Consider the following 15653-nt stretch of genomic DNA (forward strand, 5'->3'; position numbering starts at 1 on the left):
CTTTTTGGCGGATTTTAACTGACACAAAAAACTGAAGTGTGAAAGAGGCCTAAGCACATCACAAGTTCCACAAATAATTATCCTGGTCACTTCTTAAAGCCAACTCTTGGACCAGGTTCTGGATGCTGTATGAAAAAAGATAGAAATGTAAAGTACACGTTATTGGAGAATATTGAGAAAACTAGAAAATGTCGTATTAATCTATGCTTTTATTCTGCAGAACATTAGAATCAGTTTGTTATAATGCATTTGTGTTCTTGAAAATATAAATGGCGTTAACTTGAGCATCTAAAAAGAGGCATTTTGTTTTTGTTTGCGCAGAGGATAAGCACGGCAAGTGGCGATGGAAGACATTACTGCTACCCTCATTTTACCTGCGCCGTAGACACGGAGAACATTCGCAGAGTTTTCAATGACTGTCGAGATATCATCCAGAGAATGCACCTCCGCCAATATGAACTCTTGTAATCGTTCTCACCGTGGAGCCTGTGGTTTTAAATACTTTGCTACTTTTCTCTGTCTCTTTCCTCTGTACTACTCCACACAGGGTGGAACATCCCCACAGCGCACTTTTTCTAGGCTTCTACCCTTTTATTTTGATATTTTTGTTCAGAAAGGTCCCCCCCCCCCCAACTTTTTTGTGTTTTATGAGAGTGGGCATTTTCTGTCCTTGTTTTGTCTCACAATTTTTTTTTTTATTTATTTTTTTTTTATATATATATCATTCCACTAAACCAGTGCTGCTCACTCCCGTAACTAGGAAACCTATTGGCCTTTTATCAGAGCATAGATTTAAGCTTTTGCAACTTGTGTATCCTTAGTAAATCTAGCACTTCCCACTTTCGCAGCCACTTTTGTAAAAGGCGGGATCATAAGGTAGCCCCCAATTCTAACTTCACATATATAGTGTGCCCCATACTGTCAATTCTGCAGCTTTGCCGGCTGAAGAATTCTTGCACGCCTCTTCTAGCTAGGCTGAGCATGCAATGGGCAGATGCTTCTCATATCCCCTCCTGCTAAAAGGGACTAATGTTCATAAAGTGACCACATTACATCCCGGGTACAGTTACACTCAATACTACCCTAAATTCCTAGGGGGTGCTGGTATCCTTTAAAATGTGCCTATAAGATATGTAGTCTACACATTTTGTGGACAGAGCTAATCTGTTTCTGCTATTGATTCACAAGGATCTGGTGACATCACTGCAGAACGGTGCACGTCACGCTTAGCTTCTAGTGAACTGGACTGGTTTGCTGTCCGTTCACTTCCCAAAATGGAAACCCTTTGGCGTGCTACATTGTGGAAAGAAATGTGGGTCCCGGAAGTTTTGTGCTGAAAAGCAAAGATGAGGTTTCATGTTCTCATTGAGCAGTCGCCACTGGATTGTGCTGCAATGGAGTCTGCAGTAAGTTTGCAGGCCAGCTTGGAGGATGGGTTTGACAGGAGGACACAATAATGATTTTATTTTCCAATGGGAAAGAATAACAATCCCTCTACACACTCCTAATTATTTAGAAAACTGTTACATAGCTGTCTGTGAAAATGCAGAGATGAGCTAGAGATGCAATGTCCCCGAGAGGCAATATCAAGTTGTTGTTTTTTTTGTTTTGTTTTTATATCACAGACTGCACCTTTCTAAAGTTCATGTTATTAAACGTTGATATAAAATATATATAGATAGATATATATAGAGACAGAAAGAGAAATAAATTATATAAGGATCTACATATTTTAGAGCCAGAGAAAATGAAGTCGCCCCTCTGGGGTAAGGATGAGATGCGCTGATTTCAATGTAATACTGACGAAGAATCTGACCTCTTCTACTGAGAAGGGACAAATATTTTTTTTTAATAGTAGCTTTGCTTTAAATGGCTCTCTGAACAAGAAAGGTTTAATACCATTCCACTAAGCCTTGGGCTACCTCTGTTCGTCTAGCATTTTTTTTTTTTTTTTAAACTTATGGGCTCTTGCCCTTGGAAATTGTACCCATCTCTAAGATGGCACTATGCTCAGACTTATCCCTGTGTGGGTTTACTTTATTATTTTATTATAGCTATTTTTCTTTAACATGACACTGAAGAGTACTTGATGGAGGAAAAATGAAATAATGCACTTTGTATCAGGTAAAAAAAAAAAGAAAAAAAAAAAATTAACAACTGTCGAGGAACTTACACAATGTAGCAGCACCAGAAATATTTATTAATGTCACAAGTTTCAGCATTTGTTGAGTTGCAGGTCAACTGGTAAAGTGACCTCTGCTCTCTGCGCCTTCCGGGGAAGGGAGAGGCTTGTACGACATTGCAGAGCAGTGGGCTGCAGGCCTTTTGTGACACGGAGGAGGTGAACGAATGTTTCTGGGACAGTACATAGACTAGGTAATGAAGAGACAAAGTCAAGCAATTTTTTACCTTTTATTTTTTATGGTGTATTGTGGCTAAGTGTTTCTGCACACCTCAGGCATTCAAACTGCAGCTGCTTTCAGCCTCTCACGTCAAGGCAGAAAAGAGAAGAAAAAAAACAGATTATATATATATATATATATATATATATATATATATATATATATATATATATATATATATATATATATATATATATATATATATATATATATATATATATATAATATTTTCGATTGCCACCCTCACTGATATTATGCGTTCTGTCCACAGATGATCTTTTTAGCCTTAGATCATTACTGGGCGTTAGTCCTCTATATAGATTTTTTTTTTCTTTTTAATTTTGTTTAACTGCTGGTTTATTATAATGTACAGATGTAAAATGTAATATTATTTTGTACAACTTTATTGAAAAAAAATAATACTTGTAGAAGATCTTTGTGCCTTGATTATGGCTGTACCTGTAAAATGAGCTAATATGTAAGTATGTTTTTGATTGCGCTGTACAGCTTGATGTCAAAACTTGCCTGCAGCTGTGACTGCGGGTAGGAACTATCTGTAGAATTTAGGTTTTTTTTTCTGGTTTATATAAAAAGAAGGAAATGCTCTTTAGTACAAAAAAAGAAAAAAACGAAACAAAAAAAAAATTATAAATTATGCAAATTAACCACTTACCTTTACAAATAAGGTCCTACAATGACCAGTTGTTGCAGCAAACATGCCTTTTTTTGTTTGTTTTCCCTATGTTTTTATTGTGCAGGCGCTGGAGGAAGTGGAGTCTCAGCTTTAAAAAAAAAAAAAATAATATTGGAATCCATTTGTGTTTCAGTTCAAACCAAGGATTTGTTTCAGAAAATAATTTAATTATTTTTTTTTTTTTTTTTTTTTTTTGCAACATGGATTTAGCATTCACGCAATTGCCACAAGAATATTGTGAATGTTTCAAGGAAGCGATACTATGGCCGCACTGGGTAAAGCTTTCCTACTTTTATCACAGCGGCAGCGACTGTCATTGTGCCAGGTGGTAACATGATGATGATGATGATGTTGTTGAGGAGGAGGAGAGGAAACAAAGATTGAAATCTCTGTCTAGCCTGATAAATTACAAGATGACATTTTAATTTCTCTCTTTTAATAAAGAGACACATTAGAAAGCTGGTTTATTTTAAATATTATAGAATTGATGTGTGACTATATTTCTCAAACTTGAATAACTTATGCAAATGTTCTAAAAAAAAAAAAAAAAAAATTGTGGTACAATGCTATATAAATATGTGTGTGTGTATATATAGGTATACACACGTACAAAGAAAGAACTGCTGTAGCAATAAGGCATGTCCTTTTCAGTAACTACTACACTGCTTTATATTTTATACTTGGGTGTTTTCTATATGTGAGTCTAGATTATCTTTGTCAGAGATAACATGTACATTGTCTAAATTTACTATTGCAATAACAGCGGTTACAAGTCTTTCAAGGGGCCCCGATACACAATAGATTGCTGTCGGACAAACTATGGTTCAGTTGGCAGCTATATTTCCCTACTCCTCCATACACAGAAACGATCCTGTGTTCTCTACTAGCAAAAAAAAAAAAAAAAAAATTCGTCGGATGAGATGATCTTTCGGTTTTTTTAAAGATCATTGTCCCTGGCAGCACATCCGTCAATGGAAACAGGGTTTGTGTTAGGCTAGTTTCACACTAGCGTTTATTCGACACGGCGCCGCTAAGCCCCGCCCCCTTCCGGCTCCCTACCCGCCCCATCCGGTCATCGCCGCCTACTATTGCACAGACGCTTGCGATCTGCACACCCTATCTTTAGCATAGGGTGCGCAGATCGTGCGCTAGTAGGATTTTGGCATGCGCTGCATACTTTTGAAGGTGCGCCCGTGCGCAGCATGTTGCATTTCGGGCGCACCTTCAAAAGTGTGCAGCGCATGCCAAAATCCTACTAGCGCACGATCTGCGCACCCTATGCTAAAGATAGGGTGCGCAGATCGCAAGCGTCCATCTTTAGCATAGGGTGCGCAGATCATGCGCTGGCCGTGCGCTAGTAGGATTTTGGCATGCGCTGCGCACTTTTGAAGTGAATCCTACTAGCGCACGGCCAGCGCACGATCTGCGCACCCTATGCTAAAGATAGGGTGTGCAGATCGTAAGCGTCCATGTGCGATAGTAGGTGGCGATGACCGGATGGGGCGGGTAGGGAGGGGGCAGGGCTTAGCAGCGCCGTGGGCTGCGTCGAATAAACGCGTGAAACTAGCCTTACCGAGAACGATTACACATCATTCAGTCCAGCTGAAGTGCAACCTGTTAGCGGTCGCCTAATAACCTGTGTACACTGATTGGCAGCATGTCGTTTAACATTTCGCGGCTTTAATGCCCCTGTAGGCTATATGAGTTCAGACTTGTTGATTACTATCTGTCCTCTAGTTGCCATCTATGTGCCATGTATTGGGAGGTGTCGTGGTATTTTACATGCAATGGTAACTAAAGAAAGTCTGGAAGATTGCTCAAAACTTATCAAAATCACATAACATCCAATAGACTAATAACCTTTTTGAAAAATCATTATTCTTATGCATCAGTCCCAATGGCTCATGTTTGTACATTTTATCATAATAAGTTAGTTGCCTAGATCATACCCCCTATAGGACAGCTAGGACTGCTCATGATGGATTAAAAAAAAAATAATCCTAGAATGTTATCATTTTTAACCAAACTGAATATACAAAATAAATCTCAACCACCATATTTATTCTACTAAAAATAATCTCTGACACTGAGCACGGATCTTCATGTTGGCTTCAGCAATGAAGGAGGACACGGTCCAACATCGGATGATTTGAAAGTCCCACCACAATGGGCAGATACGGGCTGTGATGCCGCTGTTACATCAATGAAAGAATTTTCTTAATTTATAGGTAACAATCACATTGTACAGGTACATAATTTAATAAATATATATTTGTAAAATGCACTGGTCTATTGTAGAGAAAAGTAAGCTCAGACTTGATAAAATGGAACATTACACCGGCTTTTGTTTTGTGGCATAAAATGATTTTAAAAAATTCAGCGGCAACCAAAAAGTTGCTGCAGAGAAACAAAGGAGTGCTCCAGCTACACAGTAGATGTAGATGACCGTGTTCTCTGTTGGTAAAAAGCATTTTTCAAGGGAAAAATTTTCATCTGTTATCAATCCCTGGAAAAGAGGAGAAAGCATTAAGTATAAAGCTCCACTTATCCTGCTCTGTTTTTAAACATTCATATCCAGCAACTTGTGTAAAGCAACCACTATAAAAACAACATGTTCAGTCTCCAAATGGGTAAGAGCAAACCATTGTGCACAGCATATGACAAAGTACGGTACCTGGCACTTCAGGTTTACTGAAAAAAAAAAAAAAAAATCAAACCCTAACTAATGCAGATCAGAAAGACGACAAATGCTATTGTCAGCCGCCCTCTACCATGAATTGGTTAAAGTGTAACCGTCGTTTTGTTACTTTATAAATCAATAATGTACCAGAAAATAAGCAACTTTGTAATATGTCTTACCAGAGAAATCGGCGTTGTCTCCTCCATGACTTATATTATTTCTCAAAATTCTCAATTCATTGGTAAAATCTGTAGTTTGTGAAGACAGATTGTTACATTCCTGAGATAGGAGATGGCAGGTACTACTGATATACTTCCATGTGGGTGGGAGGAGAAGGAAGGAGGAGCTCTGTCGATAACTTCTCCTACCTAGAATTGAAAATTGCTGATCAGTCCAGAATGACATAGAGGCAGATTTCTCCGATAAGATCGATTACAAACTTGCTTATTTTCATGTGTACTATTTATTTATATAATTAAAATAACGGTTACGCTTTAAGACAAAACACGGTGGGAGCTGTGGCAGAACGAAGGGGCTTTAAAGGCACATTCCGACTTGATGGGCATGGCCTCTGTCAATGCAAGTGCATTGAGCGAGACCGGAAACAGTCTAGTCGGAACGTGACTGGGGGTATGCATAGCACATGACCACTGTTCCTGGCGCCGGAGCAATCTCACAGCACGCAGTGACTGCAGACTTGTGAGCCCTCACATCACGCACACAGAATGACTGCAGACTTGTGGGTCAGGTTATCATTTTTCAATAGCTGATGTTGTACAATGCGGTATCCAATCCAGACACCCCTGCCTATGATATACTGGCACAGCTCCTGTTGGGGTTTCTCAGGTCCCCAATACATTAACTCCTTCCTGACATGGCCATTTGGATTTTGTTTTTACCTCCCCTTCTTCCAAAAGCCATAACTTTTTTTTACGTCCACATAGACACTAGGGCTTGTTTTTTTTTTTTTTTTTTTATTATTATTGCAGGGCGCGTTGTACTTTTCAATGGCACCATTCATTTTACCACGCAGTGATCTTGAACAAAAAAAAAAATCCCAAGTTCATCCCCCCCAAAAAAAAAAGCAATTCTGGGGAGGTGTGTCTTCAACAGACCAAAGGCTGCCATAGCAACCCATCATCGCTCTGTGATCTCATTGTAGGGAGGTCAATGAGCGTATGGAATGATGTGCCCCTATGCTGGTGCACTGCTAATGCTGCTGTCACAGATTGACCATGGCATTTAACAGGTTAACAGTATGGGGCAATGGGTTATAGGCAGATCCTGGCTGTGACATGAAGCCATTGTCTCACAGGTATGGGGGAGGCTTAGCATTCGCACTCTCTCTTAACTTGCACCATACATGTTTATTGGATGTCAGGAAGGGGTTTGCTACTAATCTACTTGCACTGTTAATATAAAACCTGATGGTATGATCAATGGCAAGTGTTCATTAGTGGACCATTTTAACTAATTATCCTGATTGTAATTATCCTGTGTTTAAGTGTACCTGGTATTTCAGATAATTGTTCACAATAAGCTATTGTGCAGGCGAGGAATAAGCCTGTTTCTGGCCATTATATCATTCTTTTATTTATTTTTACAAGTATTTACCTGTTTATGTAACATACAAACTCCTTGCAGATGTTGTCCTTGGTGGGATTTGAACCCAAGGCTGCAGTGCTAACCACTGTGTTGCCCATTTATGTATTTACCTGTGCAGGCCTTTTCTCCAGTTTTCAATTCTCTCTGAACTACTGGCTGGAAACTAGCTGCTATGATGTCTCCTACACACAAAGATATGGATTCCTGCTCTTTCACTGTTTAAGACATTTGCCGCAGCATGGAGGACATTACACAGTTGTACCAACTATTGCAGCTGTGAATCCAGCGCTAGGATAAGCTTACTCACTAACTTGAGCACAATCTGCCTGTCTCTGGTTTTGTCCCTTCTCTCCATTAGCTGGATTAGCTAGTTGGAACCTTAGGACTCACTGTGCTCACTTGCTTTGAACAGCATGGATTTGAGCTGTTTTTTCAGAGTGGATGGTAAGTTTAGGTGGGAAGGAGAAGTTGGAGATTTCTCCAGTAAGATACAAAATATTGAAGTTTCATATCCGTATAATTGATTTATACATAACATATCCATTAACGTATAAAGGGTTATAGTTTCAGTAAATAAAAGATTATCCACTATAATGAATCATTTTTCCAATATACTTCCTATATAAATACCTTCTAAGTTTCAAGATGAAAGATTGCTGTCATTCAATACTAGCTTAGGCTGGGGTCACACTGCGTTAATGCAGTCCATTTAATGGATTGCGTTACACTGCGGCATAACTCGATGTAACGCAATCCGTTAACGCAGCCATTCACTCCCAGTATCGGGCGCATCGCTAACGCATGCCATAATTGGCATGCACTAGCGATGTGCATTCATTCTGTGACGGACCCTCGGACGCGGTCTACAGCGTACGAGGGTCCGTCACCGCTAGTGCAGATGAAGCAAATGCGCTATAGCATAACGCAATCCGTCGACGCTATATGTTGAACGGACTGCATTAACACAGTGTGACCCTAGCCTTAACGTGTGGGAAAAGATCTATCCTGGTCATATCAGAATACAAGTGCTCAGCTAATTGTACCAGAGTTTTCAGTGCTGTGTAACGATCACATGATCAGAATACGACACAGTTGTATAGGTTATCAAATGTGTTGAATTTTCAGTTGCAAGCTGCACAAGTGTTTTTGGTTGTGCGACTTGTGAGAGAACTGGTGACGCCTTGGTATATAGCCACAGCCTGAGGCCAGGCTCACACATGCAAGAAACTCTTGACGAGTCTCGCACCTTAATATCCGGCGGCTGTGCCGGGTATTGAGCTGCGAGACTCGTCCGAGTTTCTTGCGAGTTCCTTGACCCCTTGTTGGCCAGATGTTTTATAACATCTCTGCTAGCTGCTGTTCTTTCCCTAAACTTAGTTCATTTCACTACAGAAAGTCTCGGCTAATAGCCAGTAGCTGGTTATAGCTTACTTAGAAAGTAGTGATAAGCGTGCGTATTCACTTATTGTGTAATACAAGCATCGTTGGGTGTTGTTTGAGTATCTTGGGCGTGCTCAAGTAATATGTCCCCGCAACTGCCTATTTGCGGCTGTTAGGCAATCTCTGCACGTGTTATACGAGCATGACAAGATACTCTATCACGTGAACATGCACAGATAACGCTATATCCGAGCACGCTCACTCATCACTATTAGAAAACTGAAAGTTGTTTTCTTGCGCAAGAAATCTTTTCTGTGTATGGTCAAATGTGAGATTTTACATCGGCTTCAGCCCAAATTCAAAGCCAGCATTTGTGTTAAATCCATCAGTGATTCACATCCCATGCATGTGAATGTGATTTTTGCAACCCATTTACATGTAAGAGAAAATCATATCCATGGTGCTCTGTTCACTGATGGTCTGAAGGGATTCCTCTCAGCCTCTTGTCTAGTAAGTATAAACTAAAAGGAGCGGAATGACATATAAGGGTATGTTCCCACGGTCAGTAAACGCTGTGGGTCTGAAGCTGCGTACATTCGCAGCGTCTAACCCACAGTGTCAAGATGTTACAGCATAGTGAATGGGATTTCAAGAAATCCCTTCTCCAGTATGCATTCAGAGACGCTCGCTGCTCACCTGCCTAAGCATGAGGCGCATCTGTTCAGACCGCAGCATATCTATTTGTGCTGCGGAGATGCTCAGTCTGCAGCATAAATTAACTTTAGACTATCATTAGATGTGGTAAAACCGCATAATCTTTATAGTCACATGCGTATTAAGTGCGGGAACGCGGCTCACTACGCATGTGAACTAATTTAATGTCTTACCTTGTGCCACATACGGAAGTTTGCATCCACTGCAGTTCTCGCGATGAGCTGACCGCAAGAACGGCCGTGCACGTGACCGCCGGTGAGTTATTCCCGGTAATCAGCTGCACGCTCTGCTGTGTCTGGATGTCAGGCTGGATGGTGGCATAATGCCATCGTTCAGCCTGATATCCAGATGTAGCAGAGCTGGACTCATCGTGGGACAGTATGTATATCTTCTCGGCGGACAGGTATGGTATATTGTTGCAATTTTATTTTTATTACAGGAGATCGAGACCTTCGCTTGGATTAGGCGATGCAGTAAGTATGGTTTAATTAAGAGTCTCATTATTTCAATTAACCCCTTCATGACCAAGCCTATTTTGACCTTAATGACCAGGCCATTTTTTGCAATTCTGACCAGTGTCCCTTTATGAGGTAATAACTCAGGAACGCTTCAATGGATCCTAGCGATTCTGAGATTGTTTTTTCGTGACATATTGGGCTTCATGTTAGTGGTAAATTTAGGTTGATAATTTTTGCGTTTATTTGTCAAAAAATCAGAAATTTGGTGAAAATTTAGAAAATTTTGCAATTTTCAAATTTTGAATTTTTATTCTGTTAAACCAGAGAGTTATGTGACACAAAATAGTTACTAAATAACATTTCCCATATGTCTACTTTACATCAGCACAATTTTGGAAACAAAATATTTTTTTGTTAGGAAGTTATAAGGGTTAAAAGTTGACCAGCGATTTCTCATTTTTACAATAAAATTTACAAAACCATTTTTTTAGGGACCACCTCACATTTGAAGTCACTTTGAGGGGTCTATATGGCAGAAAATACCCAAAAGTTACACCATTCTAAAAACTGCACCCCTCAAGCTACTCAAAACTACATTCAAGAAGATTATTAACCCTTCAGGTGTTTCACAGGAACTAAAGCAATGTGGAAAGAAAAAATGGACATTTTAATTTTTCCAACAAAAATTTTCTTTTAGCATCAATTTTTTCATTTTCACATGGGAAACAGGATAAAATGGATGCTAAAATTTGTTGGGCAATTTCTCCGGAGTACAACGATACCTCATATGTGGTCATAAACCACTGTTTGGGCGCACGGCACGGCTCAGAAGGGAAGGAGCGCCATTTGACTTTTTGAATGGAAAATATGCTGGAATATTTAGCGGTTGCCATGTCGTGTTTGGAGAGCCCCTGTGTGCATAAACATTGGAGCTCCTCCACAAGTGACCCCATTTTGGAAACTAGACCCCCCAAGGAACTTATCTAGATGCATAGTGATCACTTTGAACCCCCAGGTACTTCACAAATTGATCTGTAAAAAAAAAAAAAAAAAAACACTTTTTTTTCACAAAAATTTTCTTTTAGCCTCAGTTTTTTCATTTTCACATGGGCAACAGGATAAAATGGATCCTAAAATTTGTTGAGCAATTTCTCCTGAGTGCACAGATACCTCATATGTGGTCATAAACCACTGTTTGGGTGCACGGCATGGCCCGGAAGGCAAGGAGTACCATTTGACTTTTTGAATGGAAAATTAGCTCCAATCGTTATCGGACACCATGTCGCATTTGGAGAGCCTCTGTGCACCTAAACATTGGAGCTCCCCCACAAGTGACCCCATTTTGGAAACTAGACCCCCTAAGGAACTTATCTAGACGTGTAGGGAGCACTTTGAACCCCCAAGTGCTTCACAAAAGTTTATAACACAGAGCAGTGAAAATAAAAAATAATTTTTTTTCCTCAAAAATGATTTTTAGCACACTATTTTTAATTTTCACAAGGCTAACAGGAGAAATTGGACAACAAATCTTGTTGTCCAGTTTGTCCTGAGTACGCTGGTACCCCATATGTGGGGGGGGAACCACTGTTTGGGCACACGGCAGGGCTCAGAAGGGAAGGAGCGCCATTTGACTTTTTAAAATGCAAATTACTTCCAATCGTTAGCGGACACCATGTTGTGTTTGGAGAGCCACTGTGTGCCTAAACATTGGAGCTCCCCCACAAATGACCCCATTTTGGAAACTAGACCCCCTAAGGAACTTATCTAGATGTGTAGTGAGCACCTTGAACCCTCAAGTGCTTCACAAAAGTTTATGACGCAGAGCCGTGAAAATAAAAAAAAAAATTTTTTCCCTCAAAAAATTATTTTTTAGTGCGCAATTTTTTATTTTCACAAGGGTACCAGGATAAATTAGACCCCAAAATTTGTTGTCCAGTTTGTCCTGAGTACGCTGGTACCCCACATGTGGGGGGGAACCACTGTTTGGGCACACGTCGGGGCTCGGAAGGGAAGTAGTGACATTTTGAAATGCTGACTTTGATGGAATGGTCTGCGGGTGTCATGTTACATTTGCAGAGCCCCTGATGTACCTAAACTGTGGAACCCCCCCCCCACAAGTGACCCAATTTTGGAGACTAGACCCCCCAAGGAACTTATCTAGATGTGTGGTGAGCACCTTGAACCCCCAAGCGCTTCACAGAAGTTTATAACGCAGAGTCGTGAAAATAAAAAATATTTTTTTTTCCACAAAAAAAAATGATTTTTAGCCAGCAATTTTTTTTTCACAGGGGTAGCAGGATAAATTGGCCCCAAAAGTTGTTGTCCAGTTTGTTCTGAGTACGCTGATACCTCATATGTGGGTGGGGACCACTGTTTGGGTACACGTCGGGGCTCGGAAGGGAAGTAGTGACATTATGAAATGCTGACTTTGATGGAATGGTCTGCGGGCATCATGTTACATTTGCAGAACCCCTGATGTACCTAAACTGTGGAACCCCCCACAAGTGACCCCATTTTGGAAACTAGACCCCTCAAGGAACTTATCTAGATGTGTGGTGAGCTCCTTGAACCCCCAAGTGCTTCACAGAAGTTTATAACGCAGAGCCGTGAAAATAAAAAATATTTTTTTTTCCTCAAAAAAAATGATTTTTAGCTAGCAATTTTTTTTTTCACAAGGGTAGCAGGATAAATTGGACCCCAAAAGTTGTTGTCCAGTTTGTCCTGAGTACGCTGATACCCCATATGTGGGGGATGACCACTGGGTACACGTCGGGGCTCGGAAGGGAAGTAGTGACATTATGAAATGCTGACTTTGATGGAATGGTCTGCGGGCATCATGTTACATTTGCAGAACCCCTGATGTACCTAAACTGTGGAACCCCCCCACAAGTGACCCCATTTTGGAAACTAGACCCCCTAAGGAACTTATCTAGATGTGTGGTAAGCACCTTGAACCCCCAAGTGCTTCACAGAAGTTTAGAACGCAGAGACGTGAAAATAAAAAATATTTTTTTTTCCTCAAAAAAAATGATTTTTAGCCAGCAATTTTTTTTTTCACAAGGGTAGCAGGATAAATTGGACCCCAAAAGTTGTACAGTTTGTCCTGAGTACGCTGGTGCCCCATATATGGGGGGGAACTATTGTTTGGGCACACGTAAGGGCTCGGAATGGAAGTAGTGGCGTTTTGAAATGCAGACTTTGATGGAATGGTCTGCGGTCGTCATTACGTTTGCAGAGCCCCTGATGTGCCTAAACAATAGAAACCCCCCACAAGTGACCCCATTTTGGAAACTAGACCTCCCAAGTAACTTATCTAGATGCCTGGTGAGCACTTTGGACCCCCAAGTGCTTCACAGAAGTTTATAACGCAGAGACGTGAAAATTATAAAAAAAAATTTTTCCACAAAAATATTTTTTTAGCCCCCAATTTTTTATTTTCCCAAGGGTACCAGGAGAAATTAGACCCCCAAAGTTGTTGTGCAATTTTTTCTGAGTACGCTGATACCCCATATGTTGGGGTAAACCACTGTTTGGGCACACGTCGGGGCTTGGAAGGGAGGAAGCACCGTTTAACTTTTTGAACGCAAAATTGGCTGGAATCAATGGTTGCACCATGTCGCGTTTGGTGACCCCCTGATGTGCCTAAACAGTGGAAACCCCTCAATTCTAACTCCAGCCCTAACCCCAACACACCCCTAACCACAGCCCTAACCCCAACACATCCCTAACCCTAATTCCAACCATAACCCTAACCCCAACAGACCCCGAACCCTAATCCCAACCCTAACCATAACCCTAATTCCAACCCTAACCCTAATTCCAACCCTAACCCTCTTTCCAACCCTAACCCTCTTTCCAACCCTAACCCTCTTTCCAATCCTAACCCTAACCCTCTTTCCAACCCCTAACCCTCTTTTCAACCCTAACCCTCTTTTTAACCCTAACCCTCTTTTTAACCCTAACCCTAACCCTCTTTTCAACCCTAACCCTAATGGAAAAAAAAAAAATATATATTATGTTTATTTTATTAGTTCTGCCTACCTATGGGGGTGATAATCGGGGGGTTTATTTACTTTTTCTTTCATTTTGATCACTGTGAGAGTGATCAAAATGAAAGAATGGAATCTGCAGCCGGCAGATTCGGGCGGGCGCACTGCGCATGCGCCCGCAATTTTCAAAGATGGCGGCGCCCATCATCCGGACCCGAGGGACACCGGGAGGGACGGGGGGGACACCGGAGGTACCGGGGGGGTGAGGGGGGGATCGGAGGCTGGCGGGGAGCAGAGGGAATGGGAGGGGGGCAGATGATGACAGCGGCGGCAGATCGCCGCTGTCATTCAGTTGCGGGGGGGCGATCGCCGGTGGGGGGGGTGGAATCGGTGTCTCCAGCCATGTCCGATGCTACAGCAGCATCGGACATGGCTGGATTGTAATATTTCATGAATTTTCTTTGATGAAATATTACTATCGCTCTGATTGGCTGTTTCACTTTTAACAGCCAATCAGAGCGATCGTAGCCACGTGGGGGAGAAGGCACGCCCCCTGTGGTGAATTACAAAGCCCCCTGTATCTGCGGGTCGGGTGACCTTTCAGTGACCCCGGTCACCCGACCCGCAGGGGGGCTTTGAAGTCATGACGCCACATAGGCGTCACTGGTCAGATTTGAACCAGGTTTCATGACGCCTATGTGGCGTCATTGGTCGTGAAGGGGTTAAAGGACTTTTTTCTGGGTGTCTGTATTTTATTACAATGTAACTATAGGATTAGTAATGGGGAGGTGTCTTATAGATGCTTCTCCATTACTAATCTGTGAGCTTGATGTCACCAGCCAATACAAAGGTGACATCAACCCCACTTGCCACCGCTACAGGGCAAGTGGGAAGAGCTCGGAAAGTGCCACAATTGGCGCATCCTTGGATACGTAAATTGTGGGGTGGCTGCGGGCTGCTATTTTTAGGCTGGTGAGGGCCAAAATCTATGGGCCTCGCCAGCCTGAGAATGCCAGTCCGCAGCAGTCTGCTTTTTCCTTGACTGGTTAACAAATACAAGGGGACGCCACGCCATTTTTTTTTTATTTTTTTTTGGAGGGAATCCCACTATTTTTGCTATCCATCCAAGGTAAGCAGACTGCTGCGCCCTGGTATTATCAGGCAGGTAAGGTTCGTGGATATTGGTTCCTTACCAGCCTGAAATACCAGTCCCAGTAGTCTGCTTTACTCTGGCTGGTTAACAAATATAGGGGGGACCCCACATTTTTTTTTTTAAATTTATTAAAAAGGGAACCTCTTCTTTACTCCACTTTCTGTGTAGTGTACTTCTGGCTGTGTCACAAGATTCACCATTATGTAAATTAGTACACATGCGTAGTAAGCTGCGTTCCGCACTTACTACGCATGTGACTAGGAAGATAATGAAAACCGCATCTAATGAAAGTCTATTGGTAATTTACGCAGCGGACACTGAGCGTCTTCACTACGTAAATTGACATGCTGCAGCCTGGAAAGACGTGCCGCATGTCCATCTCTGCAGGGGAGCCGCGGGCGTTTCTGAACACAGTGGGCATGGGATTTCTTGAAATCCCATCCACTATGCTGCCAACAGCTGGATGCTGCAGGTTGGACATTGTGGATGTACGCAGCATCCAATCCGCAGCATTTACTGACCGTGGGAACATACCCCAATATATCTGCAAACAAGACATCACTTTTTTCCTTCCCAGA

The 15653-nt window shown here is 41.7% G+C and overlaps 2 protein-coding genes across 13 annotated transcripts in view; one reads left to right on the top strand and one right to left on the bottom strand.

The window, feature by feature from the left end:
• Positions 1-3558, top strand: part of GNAL (G protein subunit alpha L) — a 383393-nt gene extending 379835 nt beyond the window's left edge. For all 4 annotated transcript variants that reach the window (XM_073550978.1, XM_073550980.1, XM_073550981.1 and 1 more), the window contains exon 12: positions 322-3558. In XM_073550978.1, coding sequence (XP_073407079.1) covers positions 322-468 — 147 coding nt within the window. In that variant the 3' untranslated portion in view covers positions 469-3558. The remainder of the gene's footprint in view (positions 1-321) is intronic.
• Positions 3559-5136: 1578 nt separating this feature from the next.
• Positions 5137-15653, bottom strand: part of MPPE1 (metallophosphoesterase 1) — a 111699-nt gene continuing 101182 nt past the window's right edge. For 8 of the 9 annotated variants that reach the window (XM_073550988.1, XM_073550985.1, XM_073550982.1 and 5 more), the window contains one exon: positions 5137-5602. In XM_073550988.1, the coding sequence (XP_073407089.1) occupies positions 5429-5602 (174 nt within the window). In that variant the 3' untranslated portion in view covers positions 5137-5428. Of the gene's footprint in view, positions 5603-5955; positions 6145-15653 lie in introns of all 9 variants that reach the window. The other variant, XR_012221278.1, reaches the window with a different exon arrangement.

Source organism: Dendrobates tinctorius, unplaced genomic scaffold (assembly GCF_039654945.1).
Source record: "Dendrobates tinctorius isolate UK_male_01 unplaced genomic scaffold, ASM3965494v1 ptg000171l, whole genome shotgun sequence".
Classification (NCBI taxonomy): Eukaryota; Metazoa; Chordata; class Amphibia; order Anura; family Dendrobatidae; genus Dendrobates; species Dendrobates tinctorius.